At 39.0% G+C, this 19,486-nt stretch overlaps 1 protein-coding gene across 2 annotated transcripts in view; it reads right to left on the bottom strand.

Moving 5' to 3' along the window:
- The window catches only part of LOC145351770 (gamma-aminobutyric acid receptor subunit beta-2), a 244,747-nt gene that overhangs the window by 28,323 nt on the left and 196,938 nt on the right, over positions 1 to 19,486 (bottom strand). For both annotated transcript variants that reach the window (XM_080201394.1, XM_080201395.1), the window contains exon 5: positions 11,745 to 11,827. In XM_080201394.1, the coding sequence (XP_080057520.1) occupies positions 11,745 to 11,827 (83 nt within the window). The remainder of the gene's footprint in view (positions 1 to 11,744; positions 11,828 to 19,486) is intronic.

Raw genomic sequence — 19,486 nt, 5'->3', positions numbered from 1 at the left:
TTCTGGGCCTTTCACCCTTACCAGTTGCAAAAGTTCTGACTTGCCCCCTGCCCACAATATCCTCAGAGGCCTCTGCCAACGAGTATAGGATCTGATGAATGATCTCCTTCTTCATATCTAGTAAATCTTTGTTATTGTGTTCCAGCTTGTTCTGCAAGAAGAAAGGAAATGTGTGTGGGTGGGTGAAAAGCTGTGTAAAGTGATTGTCAGAACGAAGTAAATCTATTGGTATATGAAAGATGGAATAAATCTGTGGAAGTGAGACGTGAGTGGAATGATTCTGAGGATAGTATCAGGTGCAAGGTGTGCCAATAGCAACAAAAAATAGGTTTGGTTAAGCATCCTGTTGTGATTGGAGGAGAGTTATCAGAAGATTTGTTACTATGGGGTCACAAATGGTGTGGAGTTAAGGAGTTAATAAGAAAGAAGATGTGATCGGTGCAACTTGTGGGCCGAAGGGCCTGTTTGTGCTGTAGTGTTCTATGTTCTATGTGAGTAGAGTCTTATCTTAGCAGCTCTAATGAGTTCAACAGTCCCACTGGTGCCAGGTCCTGAGTGCAATGCTCCTGACATTTACTTGTTTGAAAATCTCTCACCACTGCGCCATACCACTTACCATCAGAAGGAAGTAGCAGCTCGTTCCTTCTGGTGATATCTGCATATCACCAGCAAACCGTCATAACATCTGAGGGCCCCACAACATTTTTATTGGTTCTTTTCACTTTTTTAATGGAAAATCAGCGCACAGCAGCCCACATCTTCCCTTTTCCACCTATCCAATCAGCAAGATGTCAATCAAAATAGCCAAGACAGTTAACAGCTCTTGTTGAGGTCACAGTGTGCACACTTAAGTGGCACTGATTTTGTGCCATCATCGGCTGATAAGCCAATTTCTCAACTATAGTGTTGGATGTTCCTCACACCATTAAACTTGATTATTTGCAAAGTGGGAATAGACAAAATCTAGTCCTCCTTTTTGCTTCTTCATAGCTAACCGATGCTCCTCACTTATGGAGCATTTCTATCATTATTGGCTGCACAGTGAAATAATAAAGGAAAAAGTAGGACAAGTTAATGTGATTCTTTTTAGGAAAAAGTCTCATTAGGGTCTTCATTATGATGCCTTGGTCATTTATGAAGATACTATGACTAGCTTTTGATGTTTTATATTACTTTGAACAAACATGAAATTGTAATGATACAAAATGATCATGGGACTTAGGAAGATAGAGGGTTATAGGTAAGCCTAGTAGGTAGAGATATATTTGGTGCAACTTGTGGGCCGAAGGGCCTGTTGTGCTCTAGTTTTTTGTCTCTAAAAACTAGTTTCATTTGAATTGTTATTTCATTGGATAAGGGAATGCAATCACAAAAAAACATTTTGTTTATTATGTAGCCCTAAGTTTGGAATTTGTTGACTGAAGCTGAAATTCATAGATCTTAAAGTGTACATCACTTGTTGTGAAAGGATCCGATAAAAATAAGAATGTAGTATTCTATCATTAAGGCACATCTTGTGGCATAGTGGGTAAAGTCCCAACCTCTGCTGCCAACCAGAAGCTCCTGGTACAAGTCCCATTCGAGGACTTGATGGCCATGAAGGAGGCATTCATAACATAGCCAGATAGGTTGATTATCAACTTATAAATCCTTCCAATAGGTCTACAGTTAGAATGGGGTTGGGGAGGGGGAGGTGGGGGTGGCTAGCTATGGAAACAGATGCAAGCATATACTTTGCCTCACGTGTCTCTTCTTATAGTCTCTGCAGTGGACATATTCCAGATCTAGAAGCCTCATCTCCATGTCCAAACTATTATATGAGGGAAAGGCAGAGGGAGGGCGGGGGAGGGGTGTTGGAGAGGTGAGGGTCGTGACATTGCTCCCACCTGTGGGAAACTCAAACTATTACAGCAGTTTCAATTGCTGTTGGCATTTCCAGAAATGCTTTCATTATAACTGTTTTTTCTTTATTCTTTCTGGTGCTGCTCCCAAGGCTACCATTTGTTGCCCATCCCTAATTGCCCTTGAACTGAGTGATTTGATAGGCATTGCAGAAGGGCTGGAATCACATGTAGGCCAGACCATGCAAAGACAGCAGATTTCCTTCTCTAAAGAAAATTAGTGAACCAGATGGGTTGTTACAACAATTGATAATAGCTGTTTTTAATTCCACGCTTGCTAACTGAATCTAAATTCATTCACCTTCCATGATGGAATTTGAACTTACATCCTCAGATCGTTAACCTGGGCCTTTGAATGACTAGTTCAGTGACATTACCGTTACGCCACCACCTTCCCTTATTAATGCATGACTATTTTTCACAACCTGTCATAATCCACTGGGAGAGGGGAGGGAGCTGTTGTAAGTTCACAGTTTGATTGACAGCTCATGAAAGGATTGAATGGTCTTGATATGGTTATGAATACAAATATTAGCTTTATAGGAGAATGAGTACTTTTGGAGATTTAAATGTATGGAATGTGCTTTCATGAATGAGAGTGTGTTTTTATGTGGTGAAGTCTATAATAGGTATTTTAAATTTTATTCAACCTAATCTCAGCATGGCTCCTAAGATCTGTCCATGTTGGATGCTGGATGAGTTTGCATGGAGGGTGTAAGGGGAAAAAGTGGTAGGTGGGAAGCAGAAGGGGATATGCGGGTGGGTGTTGGGTGGGTCATGAGTTGTCACTACGTTGATATCTGAGCCAAAGGGGCCCATTGGTGTGGGTGTATGACATTAGTTGGCATAAGTTGGCACTAAGTTGATATATGGGCTATAAGGGGGCGTGGGTTAAATGGGGGCCTACATTGGTATGTAAGAGTACAGAGATAACTGGGGGAATGAGTTGACACGATGTTAGTAAGGGGCAAAGAAAGACAATGGGGTTGATGGGGGGCAAGGGCTGACATATGTACAGACATGGGGAGCGGATGGGAGAGTGAGAGGAAAAGGCTAGAGGTCGGAATGTTTAAGAAAACAAATGGGACAATGTCCCAGAGAACCAAGACAGGCATTTTAATCAGCCTGTATTGGCACCCATTGTGGCTGCTCTGGTCTGCACCCAGGCTAGAAAGCCTGATTCCATCCCCCGCCTGCCCCTCGCCAGGAACAAAGATCCTGCCACTAGCGGCACTTTTTCCCGAGGCAGATGTGATGAGCAGGGCAATTGCCAGTTTTTGCACATCTGCCTCCGGTTTAAAATTCCAGGCCCATGTATTTGAAAGTGATGTACTCTGACCATTCAAACACTGAACATTCAGAATCAATTGAGAATTTCTGGGAATGCTGTGAATTGTTCTTACACTTAAAGGTAGAATAATTGTGTACTGGTTTGAGTCAGATAGTGATTCTTTAAAAACAATTATTAACAAATCAGGAAAACTTGTTTGGCCTGCTGAAACTATGACAGAACAACAATAATACACTTGTACGATATTGAGAACTGGGTACAGAAACATAATTTTTAGTTTCCTGACACAACATTACTCAATTGAATTTACTTGTTGGTTATGATTTATTTGAGTTAACAGAAAAAAAACATTCAAACAATGTACCCATGCATTAGCTCAATTATATCATTAAACAATAAAAGACTCTCCTAATTATAGGGGAAAAATCCCTTCAATGCCTCACCATTACCTGGCACCATCTTGCAAATCTCCCCAGTGTGGTTAAGGGATTAAACTCATGGTGCCTCTTCATAAGACAGAGCAGGTTGCAATACTGAGTCACAGAATTAAAGTGTTATTTCAGCTCCAGTTCCTTTTAAACTCACAATGCTGTCATAATCTTGGATTGAGACAGTAATAGTTCATGTAATTTGTATGCAATGAAACCTACAGATAACAGGCTTTGATCCATTCTAACTTGTTCATAGTTCTTAATTGTTTACTAAATCCAATTTAATAATAAAAAAAGAAATTTCTCTTCTCGGCATCCTCCAGTAAGACTCTTAAGTGCAAAGAAACAGCTTTACAACAGATTAATAGATTTTGTTTTTCTGAATTATATTAAAATATAATTCATGAAAATTGTGTTCAATAATGTTTAAGGACATTTAGACATTTAATACAGTTCGACAGAGTAACAGTTATATGCAAAAAATAACATGTAGAAAATAATACGGCAAACACGCCTTATACTATTTAGATAGTTTAAATCATTCAATATTTTCTCATGTCAATGGTAACTTTAACACTTATACAATCAATATTAGTATATTTTTATTATAAATAATCTGTTTTATAGTTCAAATAAGGCTATAAGTAAACAGTTTGTGTTTAACACCATGTGTATCACATAATGTGTGATGGCACCACATTGTATTGGCAGTAAGAAAGGCTACTGAGTTCACTATGTCTAACAACCCGGCAGTTGGAATGTCTCTTTCCAGCATAGATGAATCCACATGACAATCTGGAAACTACCAGATGGTCTGATGTTGCACCAGAATGACCATGTTTTTAAAGATGGCAGATGGGATAAATACTTGGAAGACATTCAAGTTCACAGAAACACAGATACAGATTCACATTACCATCATTGTATAATTGGTACAATGTGGGTAAAATTAATAGTTATCAAATAACCATCAACCAGCAACATTACTGTTCTGAGGCAACTTCATTAAAGGTGTTTTCCCATCACACTCTCATCACCATGCATTAGATAATATATAGTAAATAACCTAGGATATGGTCTAAATGGAGCAGAAAGTTAGCAATTTTTCATTTCCCTGACAGATTAGAATCTAGAGAAAGTGATGAAATAAAAACCTCTAGGCAACTGTAAGGATCTTGTGCGAAATAAATCTGAAAGTGGGAATCTCCATCATGTCTCAGTAGTCATGGACACATATCAAACTTCAACCTGTGCACTAGATTGTCTGTTTCATTCAGATGATTCACAGAATCAACTGCTGTGGAAAACAAAAAATATTAACATTAATGCAAAGGAGGTTGCTTATTTGAGTTTCTCTTTAGGACAAAGAAAGAGGACTGTATTCTTCATCTGGCATGCACCATTACTGACCTGAAAGTTTTTGGAGGTGATGAAAATAGAAAAAATGCTCCACAATGAAGAATTATCATTCTTATCTTGATGTGCACATAATTCTTTCTTGTTAAATTTTAAAAAAGTCCAAATATTAAGTGCTGTTATCAGCATGCTATGGAAGAGCTGTTAATGATTTCTTCATTTCTTGACTGCCAGTATGAAAAGTTGAGTAAAAATAACACTGGTTCAGAGCTAATATACCAGGTAAATAAATGACTTCTCCCACGATAAGTTTGGAAGAAGGGGGCGTTTAATTAGGCGGGAGAATAACAGGTGGGCACCATGCCACTTTTCTGACACTACTCCAATTAAGTCTGTTTTGGTAAGACTCATGGAATGTCCATTTCAATCCTCATCCTGCTGCTGGTATTCACCCAGCAGCAGGCAGGAGACTCACTATGCAGGAAGTCCATGAAGCAAACCCTGCTGGAGTTCCTTCTCGCTGCTGGTCCCCTATCCCCATCCCTCCCAGGCAATGACCCACTCCCAACATCACTAACTTGTGTCTGGGTCCATGGCAATCCAATTGGGTGGGTGTTGTATCAGCAGCAGCCACCAGTTTTCTGGTGGCACTACCAAGCAATGAAGTGCTACCAGCTTCTGATTGGTGGGTGAGGCTTCTACCCCCCACCCCGCAGCCCCCTGTGGTTTTTGGTCCCAGGGAAATCTTACGACTGCAGTATGAGTGCCTGATTGGCACTTAATGCAGTGGGCCTTCCTGAAAAGGAGCAACACGGGACTATTGCCAGCTCTCCAGCCAGTGGGCCAGATCCTGTCACTACATTAAATGTTGCTCACTTTTTCACTGACTGGAGCCAGAAGATATATTAACAACCTGATTGCCAAATAAACAATAGTATATGTGAAGAAAGAGTTTAATCAACTGAAGATCAAACAAAATTATTTACTGTAATAAATGTACTTCCTTATATTTTACTTTGAATAAAGTTTAGCTATCAGATACAAAAACAGGTTGGAGATCTTTGTATTTGGAAGTGGCGATTGATTCAATGAGGAATAATGCAGGAATTCACCCAGCAACAGGTTGGAGACTTGCCATGCAAAATGGTCAAGAAGCAAAACCCCTGTTGGAATTGCTTCTGTCCTCGCTGCCGATCCTCACTCCTTCACCTCAACTCCCAACCTGTGACTTCCCCCACAACTCACTGATGCTACGTTCCTTTCAGAAAGGTTCTATTGAGTCACAAAGCTATCAGATGGGGTCATGAATGAAGCCCAGTCCATCAGGCAAACCAGCCTCCCATCCATTGATTCTGTCTATACTTCCCGCTGCCTTGGAAAAGCAGCCAGCATAACCAAGGATCCGATGCACCCTGGACATACTCTTTTCCACATTCTTCCGTCAGGAAAAAGATACAAAAGTCACGTACCAACCAGACCGAAGAACAGCTTAAGAACATAAGAACATAAGAAATAGGAGCAGGAGTAGGCCATCTAGCCCTTCGAGCCTGCCCCGCCATTCAATAAGATCATGGCTGATCTGTTGTGGCTCAGTTCCACTTTCCCGCCCTCTCCCCATAACCCTTAATCCCCTCTCTTATCAAGAACCCATCAACCCGCTTCTTAAAAATATTTAGCGAGGCAGCCTCCACCACTTCAACGGGCAGAGAATTCCAGAGATTCACCACCCTTTGAGTGAAGAAGTTCCTCCTCAACTCTGTTCTAAACCGCCTCCCCTTTATCTTGAGGCTGTGCCCCCTAGTCCTACTGTCTTTTTTGAGCGGGAAGAGTCTCTCCACCTCTATCTTATCCATCCCATTCATCATCTTATACGTCTCAATGAGATCTCCCCTCATTCTTCTAAACTCTAACGAGTACAAACCTAGTTTATTCAGCCTCTCCTCATTGCTCAATCCCCTTAACTCTGGTATCAGCCTAGTAAACCTCCTCTGCACTCCCTCCAGGGCCAAAATATCCTTGCGCAGGTGCGGCGCCCAAAACTGCACACAGTACTCCAGCTGCGGCCTCACCAATGCCCTATACAGCTGCAGCAAGACCTCCCTACTTTTATATTCAATCCCCCTCTCTATGAAGGCTGCCATCAGACTTTTGAATGGATTATCTTATATCAAGTTGATCTTTCTATACACCCTAGCTATGACTGTAACACTACATTCTGCATCTCTCTTTTTCTCTCTATGAAAGGTATGCTTTGTTTGTATAGCATGCAAGAAATAATGCTTTTTACTGTTTACTAATACGTGGCAATAATAAATCAAAGTCACATGGCAAAATTATGGAAAAGATTAAGTGAAAAGAAGATGGGTTATTAGGGATAGACATGGCACAATCCAAAATATAAAAAGCTGGAATGGACTTTATAGTATATCAAGTTAAATAGTAAAAATCGTCTTCAGTAGTTGAACTGTTTAAAGCTTTCAGTGTATTACTTGCCAACCAATTTTACAGTCTGTAATGTGGAGGCGTACAAACTGATTAGAAAAAGGGCTTAAAATCCAAAATATAATTGGCCTCCATTCTGGGAATAGCTATAGATGTTATTTCTTCATTGCAATACAAATTACATGATACATTGTTGCCTTAGCTGCAATCAAGTGGTTGTCATGGATTCAAATTTCAGGGAAATTTAATATTAAACTTACCAGTGTTTATATAGTGTAAGAATTTATGTTTTTCAGAGACATGTATTTATTCACACCCAAACTGACTAGTTATCTGAATTGGTTAGATCACCCAACTTCTGTTGTGTGTACAATTATGTCTTCATTCTGTACATCACTTTCTGTGCCAATTAATATCATTTATTTCAGTAAGATTTTTGAATTAATATATCAGTTGCATAAATTATCCAATTATCAAAATAATGTTGTTTTCCCACTGTTCCTGTAAAATAGAGTACAGTAAAATGTACTCTTCATAAATGTTTATAAGGAGTCACACAGATTTTGAAAAGGAGGAATATTAAAGGATATGAGGAAAAAGTAGAGGAATGTGATTAGACTGAATGACTCATTCGAAGAAAATTGCAGTTTGATGTACTTGTAATTAATTTAGCAAACATAAATCCCCAAAGTTTTGTTGTCTATGATTTTATTCTCTGATTTTTATTTTGGTTTAGTGTTTGATGGCAATGATAAATCCCAAAAAAATACTCAAATGAATTGTGGTTGAAATCATCTGTTAAAATATATCACAAAATAAATTACATTTCTAGAATGTCTTAAGAAAAATTAATTCCATTTTGTTATAATAGAAACACAATATGTTTATCCCAGCAATAATCTGCAACCAGTTTGATCACACACCACATCTGAATTCAGAAATTGTTGCAGGTATGTTCAGGTTTCATTCATTTACAATAATCATATTTTAGGTGCGCAATCATTCAACGCATACATAGGACCCTTAATTTTAAGTTTAATGTTATTTTCTTGTTAGTGTTTGTGTGTATTTATTTGGTGTACAAATAGATTTAAATTGGATTATACCACCACTCCTCTTGATAGCAGATGAAATCCCAAGATTAACTCGTGAAAACATATCAAGTTCATGAATCTAAAAACATCCATTTAAAACAATTTAGCCATCTTCTATAAAACATAATAAGTTGGCAATCATTTAGTTTTCTACACAGATGAAAAACATTACTGTAGCAAACCACTAAAGTATGGAAACAGCTTATCCTTGAACAAACATTTTCATTTAGCCCTCAAGAGGTCAAACAAATCATTATTAGTTTGAACATCGCAAAGCTGCATTTTTTGATAACATTTATTTGCTACCATATGGTCCCTGGGCATGTTTGTCTTGAACATTGTTACTTAGTTGGGAAGAAGTCGAGATTGGGCTGGTTCTGTTCCAAAGTAATGTGTTTCAGAATTCCATTTTAAATTTAATTTTGTCTCAGGTTTCACTTCTTTACTTTCATTGCAAAATTACTTCACCTTCTTGAGAGAAAACAATTGAACTATTGATAGAAAACTGTGACAATAAATTGGTTTAGGTAAGCACCTTTCTTGATGTAACAACTGATTATTTTTCAGAAAACTTAAGGCTGGGAGTGACCAATTGTCACAAGTTGCATGTTTTTCTTTCCAAGTGTCGTGCTTTGCAATTCCACTGATTGAAATAAATGTTTTTTTCAAAGCTGTTTTAAATTGAAATAGATCAAGATTTTTTTGAAGCATATAATTTATAAAGAGAAACTCTAGGGCCATCAGAGAGACAAGCTATTACATTCATTCTACTGTGGGCAGGATTTAAATCTCATTCAGCCTAATGGTCCGAGCCTCTCATCTCTCATGATTGCAATAGTTCTACATAAAATAATTGGGGCAGTGTAATTTAACTGCTGGTTGGCCAAAAATCATAATACCAAACCCCTTCCAATTTTGTACTAAATAGAAAGACTAAAACTATCATTCATATGAGAAATGAAACTGTCACATTAGTGCTGTGGGAGTAAATCCTCTGAATTTTGAGTTAAGGTGCATTAGCTCTGAGCAAAAAAGATTAATGTTATAACCATTGCCAATTTTATACCTTCTCTGGTTGTCATTTTTTTAAGACTATGGAGCATCCATGGAGGATGAGTTGGATTTCGGGAATAACAGGCTAATTATTTTAGACAGAATCTCCTCCTAATGAAGCCATGCTGACTATCCTTGATTAATCCTTGCCTCTTCAAGTGGCGATTACTCTGTCCCTCAGGGTTTTTTTCCAACAATTTCCCTAATATTGATGTTATACTCACTGGCCTGTAATTGCCTAGATTTCCCTACTTCTCTTCTTGAAAAATGATACCACATTAGCTGACCTCCAGTCATCTAACACCTCACCTGTGGCGTGACAGGATTTGAAAATTAGTGTCAGGGCCCTGCAATCTCCTCCCTTGCCTCACGCAGCAGCCTAGGATATATCTCATCTTGGCTAAGTGAGTTATACACTTTTGAGCCCACTAAAGCACAGATGCAAAATAAAAGCAAAATACTGTGGATGCTGGAATTTGGAACAAAAACAGAAAATCTGGAAAATCTCAGCAGGTCTAACAGCATTAATGGGGAGAGAATAGAGCTAACGTTTTGAGTCTAGATGACCCTTCAGAGTAAAATACTCATTTAATAGTTCACCTATGTTTTCTTGGCTCCACACAGGTTGCCACTTTGGTCCATTATGGGTCCCACTGTTTACCTGGTTACTCTGTTGTCCTTAACATACTTATAAAACACAAAGGATTTTCCTTTCTTTGATGGCCAGTCTTGTTTCATGCACCTCTTCGCTCTCCTAATTTCCTTTTTAAGTCCTCCTGCACTTTCTATATTCCTCTAGGGCGTTCAGTGTTTTTAGCCCTATGTATCTGCCGTAAGCCTCTCTTTTTTTCCTTTATCCAATCCTGTATATCCTTTGACATTCATGCTTCTCTGGATATTTTGGTCCCACCCTTTACCTTTGTGGGAACACATTGGCTTTGTACTTTCTCTATTTTCTTTTCGAATGACTCCCACTATTCTGATTTGGGATTTCCTATAAGTAGCTGCTTCCAGTGCACTTTGGCTAGATCCTACCTTATCCCATTAAAATCCCCCAATTCAGAACCATTATTTCTGGTCCATCTTTGTACTTTTCTATATTTATCTTAAATCTTACCAAGTTATGATCATTATCACCGCAATGGTCCCCCACTGAACTTCTATCTTCTGCCTGGCATAATTTCCTAAAATTTTCTAGAAGCCTCTCTAGTAGGATTTTCCATGAGCTGGCTCAAAAAGCTCTCCTGCTTGCACTTTAAGAATTCCACCCCACCCTAAGCTTTCACACTTTGCCTATTCCAATTAATATTGGGGAAGTTAAAACCCCCATTACTATTACCCTGTGTTTTTACACTTTTGAGAATTGCCTAAACATTTGTTCTTTTGTTTCTCCCTGACCTATAGTACATCTGACTCCAACTTTTATTTTAAAATTCCACCCCTATGGCCTCAAATGAGAAGCCTGCTAAGATATCATCCCTCCTCACTGCAGTAATTGACTCCTTGATCAATATTGCTATTCCCCACCCCTCTTGCCTGAAAGTTTTATACTCCAGAATATAGCGCTGCCAGTCCTGCCCCTTCCTCAACAATGTCTGTGATAGAAATAATAATATAATGCTTCCATGTGTTAATCAAGTCCTCCAGTTCACCTGCCTTATCCGTAAAGCTCTTTGCATTAAAATAAATGCCATCCAGCCATGCCTTATTTCCTTACAACATGTCTAACTTTGCTCTACCTTTCAGACTGGCTTGGGTTTTCTCTTATATTTGGCTGTGCATCACCTCCTACTGTACCTCCAACTCCGTAACTCACTCCCTGCTACCACACACTCCAAATGTCATGCTTTGGTTTCCACATTAATAAAATAAATAATTTCCATTGTTATCTTGAGGAGTTTGCGCTTTTGCCATTGTATTTATTCCTCATAAGATTTACATTCTGGACATTATTATACACAAAAAGATAAACCCCATTGAAACAAGTAAACATCTTTGCTTGTGAATGAGTTTTTTCCCCCTTTGGTCTATTCATTTAACAAAGTTACTGAGTTGCCAAACATTACTTTTAAAACACATAATTAATAGTTCATGCTAATGCTTATTTGACTTGCTATTAAAGTTGTGCTGTCAGGCTGAGGCTAAGAAGAATGATGTGAATCAGTAGAATACTTACAGCTCTCGATTTCAAGTGTGCAGTTTTGCTGATCAAGTGGATATCTTCGTAGATCCATCATGCAAGCAGCTGTTGTGGTAATTCTGCAAAGAAAATGATGATTCAATAGGCAGCTGTAGTACAATGTTTAATTGGACATTCTTAAAAATGGAATTATTTCAAGTTTTTTGGGAGGAAGCTGCATTTGAAAATCCTTAAAGGTTCCTCACCTTTCTGAACATAAGCTTTGATATTCTCAAAATAGTTGAGAGATATCAATTGTAGGGATGTAACAGATTTGCATTTTTTGTATCCGTAGTAATGAAAACTCTGGAAGACCACCAATCACTAAAGGGAATATCTATTTACTTTTGGATAGAAAAACTACTTACAGGCAACATTTACAAGATACAGCAACAACAATCCATTACTCCTACAAACTCCTAGTCCAGGCAATAACTGTGGGTTTAAAGCCCAAAGTCTGATTTGAACTGTGCACGCATCCATTCTATTGGACGGGAAGTCACGTGGTCTCCGAGATTCATCAAAACCTCAGATGACAAAGTCATGTGGTCTCCAAAGTTCACTGCGCCCTCCAAAGTTCACTGCGCCATCTTTCCCCCTTCAGGTCCCTTAACACCTAAAAATATTGACACCAATATCCCAGATTATCGGGACACTTCTGTTTACGTTGAGAGCGACAAAGTATCACGATAGTTGGCGTTTCTCCTCAGGGTTGTCTTGCTCGGGCCAGCCTTTCCATTTCTCCTGGTACAAGTACATCCTCAGCTGCTTCTTCCCCAGCCCCTGCAGCAGCAGGCACACAGGCTTTACAATGGCCTGTTCGGTCCTCTCAACAGAGCAGTGCTAACAGCAGGCATGTTTAGGATTGGTGACTCTACCTGTTTCTCTGAAGGCTTTTTTATCAAATGGTCTAAGTCTTTTCTCAGGATTTTATCTTGTATGATACTGGCCCAGTCTTTGCTATAAGGATTCCTGAGACCCAGCTTGGGCCACTTCCAAAGTTCCTGATGAAAACTGGGTCATTCACCTCAAATGCTCTCTCCACTTTTGATGAGTCATGATTTCTTTTTGAGTATCTTGCCTAGACTCCATCCTTCCTGCCAAATTTAGGAAGAGGAAGCTAACTCTGGTACACAACGGATGCCACATCAGAATTCTACTGGTGATATATCTGTTGTTGAGTGTGGGATGGTTCTATATGCTAATAAAAATTGTGTGATCTTGGTATCTATGGATGTTGGCAGATTTGGAAGTTTGTACGGCCTGTTCCGTCATGATCTACAGGTGGCATGGAGTTGTTTTGGTGCTTAATGCCATTGAAGGTCGTGAATTTCTGAAACTCAATGCTGGTAAAAGCAGTACTGATATCTGAAACCAGGACTTGTGGTACTTCACGAATGCAAAAACATTGATGCAATTTTCTATCCATTGCAAAAGAGTCGTGGACTTCATCTGGTGGCCATTTATTGAGTTTAAGTGCTTGTCCACTATTAAAAAATACATTGAGCCCATGAAAGGACCTATAATGCCCTGCCTGAGAGGTTGCAGTAGGAGCTCAAGATTTGGAAGTCACAGTTGCTCTCATTGGTGTGAACGCGACTTCAGATTTTCCCTGCACCTTGCCGGTGATGTTATCAGGTTCATGTCCATAATGTGCATGAACCTACTTTGCATGCATTTCAATACCCTAAAACATCCCCTCCGTGTCCCCAACCACACCCCCCAACCCCCAACCGTATCTTGACTCTTAACCATATCTTCAAACCATGCCAACGTGACGCAGGCATAAACCTGTCACAGGGGTCTCCCTAGGAGCATAAAGATAAGTATCATTCAGGGATGTTCCAAACTCACAATATTCTGCCAGCTTCCTTACTCTGGCCACAAAACCTACAATAGATTCTCCCGGGGTGGTCCCCATTGAATTAAATTTGTACCTCTTGAAGAATGATAACAGTGTTTTGGATGATAATGCTTCCTGACCAAATCCATAGCTTGATAAATGATTTTGAATTAGGAGCCTCTGGATAAGGCAAATTTCTTATTACACTGTATGTCTGGATGCCTCAAAGTGTGAGCAAAATAATCCCTTGCTGCTCTTCCATCTCTGTATTGTTTGCTCTAAAAAATAACGCATATCTTCCATGTATTGTACCCAACTATCTTTGTTTGCATCAAATGGTTTGAGCTTATTAAAAAAATAGAATGACGGTATTTCTCTTGTCGCTTATTAAACTGCTTTGAATCAGAATGGAAAGGGCTTCCTCTTATGGCCTCTGCAATAGAGCACAATTTTTTTCTCATTGTTGCCAATGTAGGAACTCTGGACAATCACCAGTGGAGGAAGGCAATGACTATTTATTTACAGGCATAAAATCTATTTACTGGCAACTATTTACAAGATGCAGCAACAGTAATCCATTACTCCTACAATCTGCTGGACCAGGCAGCAACTGAGGAATTAAAGTCCGCACTCTGCTTTGAACGCATGTTCCCATTCTATTGGGCACAAAGTCACATGTTCTCCGAGATTCACCAAAACCTCGGACAAGAAAGCCATGTGGTCTGAGGATCACTGCTACAGTATTGGCAAAGCACAACAAACCAAATTTTATTAATCCTGAACTGTAGCATAAGGTGTCAGCCTTAACTTAGTGGTAGCAATCCCATCTTTGTGCCAGAAAGTCATAGGTTCAAGTCCCACAACTGAGACTTAAGTACTAACATCCTTGACTCACAGTAGCCATACCATTTAACATTTTCTCTTCTGTAGTTGCCAGCAGTATTAGTTTTATAGTATTTTAATAATGAAACAAGAAGCTTTCACCATTTCGTATTTGGTTTATAAGCATATTGCATTTTGCAACTGAAAGACAAAACTGTTGACTTCTGCTTCTCAACACCATTTACTCCCGCTTTTATTTGTTGTTATTTTTATATTGAAAAACTACTGCACTTCAACAACTGTCACTTATTTACTATTCCTCTTATATTAAAGATGCTTTGAATGTCGTACGATAAAAACACCAAGTGAACAACAAGACTAAAAATGGGTAAGCTTAGATGGTGAACTCAAGATATATTCATAAAAGAGGATCTCAAAGTTTCTGAAAGAGGTGGCAAGCCAACTGAGTAGACAATACTTGAGGGTAAAAACGTTTTGGTTGAACAAGCAGTTATCAAAGCTAGAATACAGCCAGTGTGAGGGGAAAAATTAGGAGGCAGAAGAAGATAAAGGTAAGGCATACTTACTTTTATGCTCCCAGGGAGACCCCTGTGACAGGTTTATGTCTGCGTTACATTGGCATAGTTTGAAGATATGATTAAGAGTGAAGATTATAGTTTTTTTGGGCAGGGGTTGTTTAAGGATATTGAAATGCGTGCAAAATAGGTTCATGCCCATTATGGACATGAACCTGATGACATCACCGACAAGGCGCATTCTCACCAATGAGGGCAACTGTGACTTCCAAATCTTGAGCCCCCACCGGCAACCTCTCAGGCGGGACTTTATAATCCTTTCATAGACTCGATGCATTTCTTAATAAAGGACACAAATTAAAATCGATAAATAGCCACCAGATGAAGGAGGCAGAAGGCTGCAAAAGATATGGTGAGACATGGGGTAATTTGAAAACAGAAGAGAATTTCAGAATCAACGTGGCTGGAAGGAAAAGTGATTTTGCATGCAGCATTCATGTTCGCACCAACAGCAAAAATGGGCAGCCTAGCAAACACATCTGAACATTAGCACTGAATGTTCAAAAGTATTGTGTGTTTCTATTGTGAATGGGAAAAAAGATTTCATCTTGTGCTCCAGACTTATTTGCTGGAAAATTACGCAATATGGAATATTGAAAACAACTAGAGATACCAGCAAATTAGATGTCGTCATTTTCAATTCATAGAAGGATTATCAAAGAGAGAACTTGAATAGTTGAAGGTTAGGGATAGGATAGCTTGGAGGCACCTTGGCTGTCTCTTTGACACTCAAGGCCTATCTGATGTAATTTTTAGACAGCCTATCAATTGAAGAGCAGTCTACTCTTAAAAAGGAATAAAGGTTCTCACAAATGCACTTTGGGATCTAATGCTCAGTCTAGGGTGAGGTGTAAATACATTGAGTTGTATTAGGCATTGAGTGGTCTAATTAGTAGTCCTTAAAGGAAGCACAGAAAGCTGCTCAAGAAACAGCCAAAATTTTGGGTTTTTATTTTTGTGGGCCACAGCTCAAAGTTCAAATCTGGTCCCAAGGTAAAATTGGCTCAGGCAGCAAGGTTGAGCCAGATAGGTTATTCTGCTAATTTTTTGTCCCAATAATTAAATTAAATTAAGTTATAAATAATTGATTAGAAAATGATTTGTCTTTTACCAAAAGGGCACAGCATTCAAAACTGATTACAAGGGAAATCACTGAGTGGTAAGAGAACCAACTGATTTTATTAACCCAATCTGACCATTTTTCATTAGTTTCGTAACTTAAATCTTTGATATCTTTCCACTGTTTCCTGAATTAGGCATTGCTTTAACTTCATTACAAATAGTTCAAGTGAATTAATTTTTACTACATGGGGTGAGACTTTATTCCATAAATTCACTCTAAGAATGATGATGTTTGTTAAGTTTAACTTGTGGATTTAAAGATTGGATGGCATCATGCCCCTTTTTGGGGGTTCAATAATCGGCTGAGCTTCCAATACGTTAATCAGAGAGCATAAGCTCACTATGAACTGTCCACTGTACGTCCAAGAAATTGGTATCCAGGGCCAATGCCCAAAACAGCATTAGGAAGTTTGCCTATTCAAATCAGGAGCTTAAGACCTGCTTGACATTCTCTCTGTAATATTGTGCTTCCAGCTGCACTGAGGAAAATCATGGACCACATATATCCTAACATGATCCCTAAATAGGCCACAGCTAACAAGCTAGGTATTCAAAATATACTTTACCTGGATGTGAAGGCAAAAGTGCTCCTCCATGTTCCCACATGTAAATCACACAGACCGCTGCCTGTTACCACTCCCTGGTTCCCATAACATTTTCTATCCTCCTGCACTTAGCTGCCGCCATTCATCTGTTTCAGGCACAGGACCCGGATGCATCTTTGCCTGTCTTTCCCAACATGGCAAACAACACATTCCCAGTACAGGATTTGTGTATGCATGACACCAGTAATATGAAATGCTTTGACATTTGTTTTACACTTGCAAAACAGTAATGGCATCAACCTATTACTAGGCTTGTGTGTTAACAAAAGTACAATGTTAAATGGCATGGTAATTTGCACAGTTGTACTTCAAGGAAGCTTGATGAAATTATAATAAGTATAATTGTAGGATGCCATTGATGATTACTCCAGAGACAGGTCAGTCATGAAATGTTATAGTCAGCTCAATTTTTATTCCCAGACTCACAACTAATAAAAGTATTAATAATTCCCAAGTAGATACATTTTCATGCTTCACAATAGGATGAACTTCATGCTCACTATTAAATAAGCTTGTTTATGTTTATAATCTTCTGGATGTTATTTCCCATGAGATTATAGCTGCATGCAATTTGATTTAAAGTTGGTTAATCACACAATGGTTTAGGGAAACTGTGACTGTTCAAATTTGAATTGGTAACACAAGACCAACTGGCATATCTAGTCATTTAATAGAAATTCATTTTTTAAGTAATTAAGGGAACATTATTGCATTAATAATATCATTTAAAAACAGTTGAATCCGATAGTTCTGCTGAAGTTAATGAAACTTTTGAGCATTCTACTTTCCAAACTAGGTAGCCAAATTTATACAAGGTACACATGAGGTCAAAGAGAATTAAATCATACCTATAAGTAGTTTGCAAAATGTATGAGATATGGGCTGCAAAATGGCCTAAAACTGGGTTGTGACCCTTGTGTGTCTTGAAGAATTTTTTAAAAATCATGTTCTCTGCAGCTATAAGCAGCTTTGGTTTGTTTCCATTATTGTCAGGCTGTCAGCTAAAAGTTCTTTTATTACTACTTCAATGGTTTAAATTAAATTTTATTTATTTTTACTCCAGGCTTCAGATACTTTCTTTTATGACCCTGCATTGTGAAGGGGAAGATTGATTGACAAGTCAAAGTCAGGTTGTTCCTCCCCAGAAGAATTCAAGGACTTACTTTCAGTTCTAGTTTAGAAGGGGATGGACATCAGACTGAAAAGTGTTTCTCTTTCCCTGGTTTTGGAAATTCTGCTGTTAGCTAGAAGCAAGGTTCCTTGCCTTCCTGGATTGGAAAACGGCTGCTGATGGTTGGCTTGCCTAGAGTATCTCTCCCTGGTGTTTCGGGAAGCTGGTCTGACTTCAAGCTGGCGTGTGTGTATCAAGAGGGTTGATTGAAGTCACAAGGATGCAAAGTTGGGGTTTCAATTAATCAAGCAAAGGATTAAGATCCATCATCATGTAAGCATTGTATTTTCTGTGCTAAACCTGTGGCAAGGGTTTTGTATAGGGAAGTTTGTTTGATTGGAACATTTTGTATACTTGTTAAGGGTTACACAATATCATTTTTTTTGTTTGTAATTGGTAAAAGTTATGGCTAATTTTCTTTCTGTACATGTTAACTGTATTCTTAAATAAACTTTGTTTGATAACAACTTCTTCGTGGGTCAGTTGAATCATACCTGAAGGGAAGCATCACATGGTCATCCTAGCCAAATTCAAAGTGCAAAACCTATGATCTAGGTGGAAAAACACTTCGAAGTTTCTGACCTGAATTATAATAGGGTGCAGGATTCACCATGTGTGATTAACCCATGACTATTGTTTCCAATGTAGGCAGAATGTAGGCTTCACACTGCCTGTACATTAAAATGATTTCTGTATGTAGCCACGGCTATGTGCACAGCTGAGTAACTGCACATCAAAGCAGGAGCTACAAAAATGTACAAGAGGAGAACTGCTTAAATCTAGCCTGCACTGCTTAAAGACATTCACCGCCTCTAAATAAAGAAAATTACAGCTCAGGAACAAGCCCTTCAGTCCTCCAAGCCTGCACAGACCATGCTGCCCAACTGAACTAAAACACTCTACTTTTCGGGGACCATATCCCCCTATTCCCATTCTATTCATGCATTTGTCCAGATGCCCCTTAAAACTCACAAATATATCTGCTTCCACTACCTCCCCAGGTAGCGAGTTCCAGGCACCCACCACCCTCTGTGTAAAAAACTTGCCTCGTACATTTCCTTTGAACCAATGCCCCCTAGTAACTGACTCTTCCACACAGGGAAAAAGCTTCTGACTATCTACTCTGTCCATGCCCCTCATAATCTTGTAGACTTCTATTAGGTCGCCCCTTAGCCTCCATTGTTCTAGTGAGAACAAGCTACGTTTCTCCAAGAACTTTATTCTGACTGCAGCAGATGCTGGAACGTTCTGTGGTAGAGTGAATTGTGGCACAGCAGGGAAGGCAGCAGCATCAAAATTCTCTTTGCTGCACATGGAGAGAAGCAGCGGAGACAGAATCATAGAATGATTGCAGCACAGGAAGAACCATTCAGAATGTTGAAACCATGCCAGCTCTCAGAGCAACTCAGTTACTCCCATTTCCTTGCTTTTTCCCATTCACCCTGTGTTTTACTTATCTTCAAATAGTTATCCAATACTGTTTTGAAAGCCACAATTGAATGTGCCACCAAAGTTTCATTATATGCATCCCCGATCATAACCATTCACTGTGAAAGAAAGCTTTTCCACATATCGTCTTT

Source organism: Carcharhinus amblyrhynchos, chromosome 13, assembly GCF_965287045.1.
Source record: "Carcharhinus amblyrhynchos chromosome 13, sCarAmb.v2.hapA, whole genome shotgun sequence".
Taxonomy (NCBI): Eukaryota; Metazoa; Chordata; class Chondrichthyes; order Carcharhiniformes; family Carcharhinidae; genus Carcharhinus; species Carcharhinus amblyrhynchos.
Note: the sequence above shows the minus strand (reverse complement) of the source record. Positions and strands in the feature narration are given on the sequence as shown.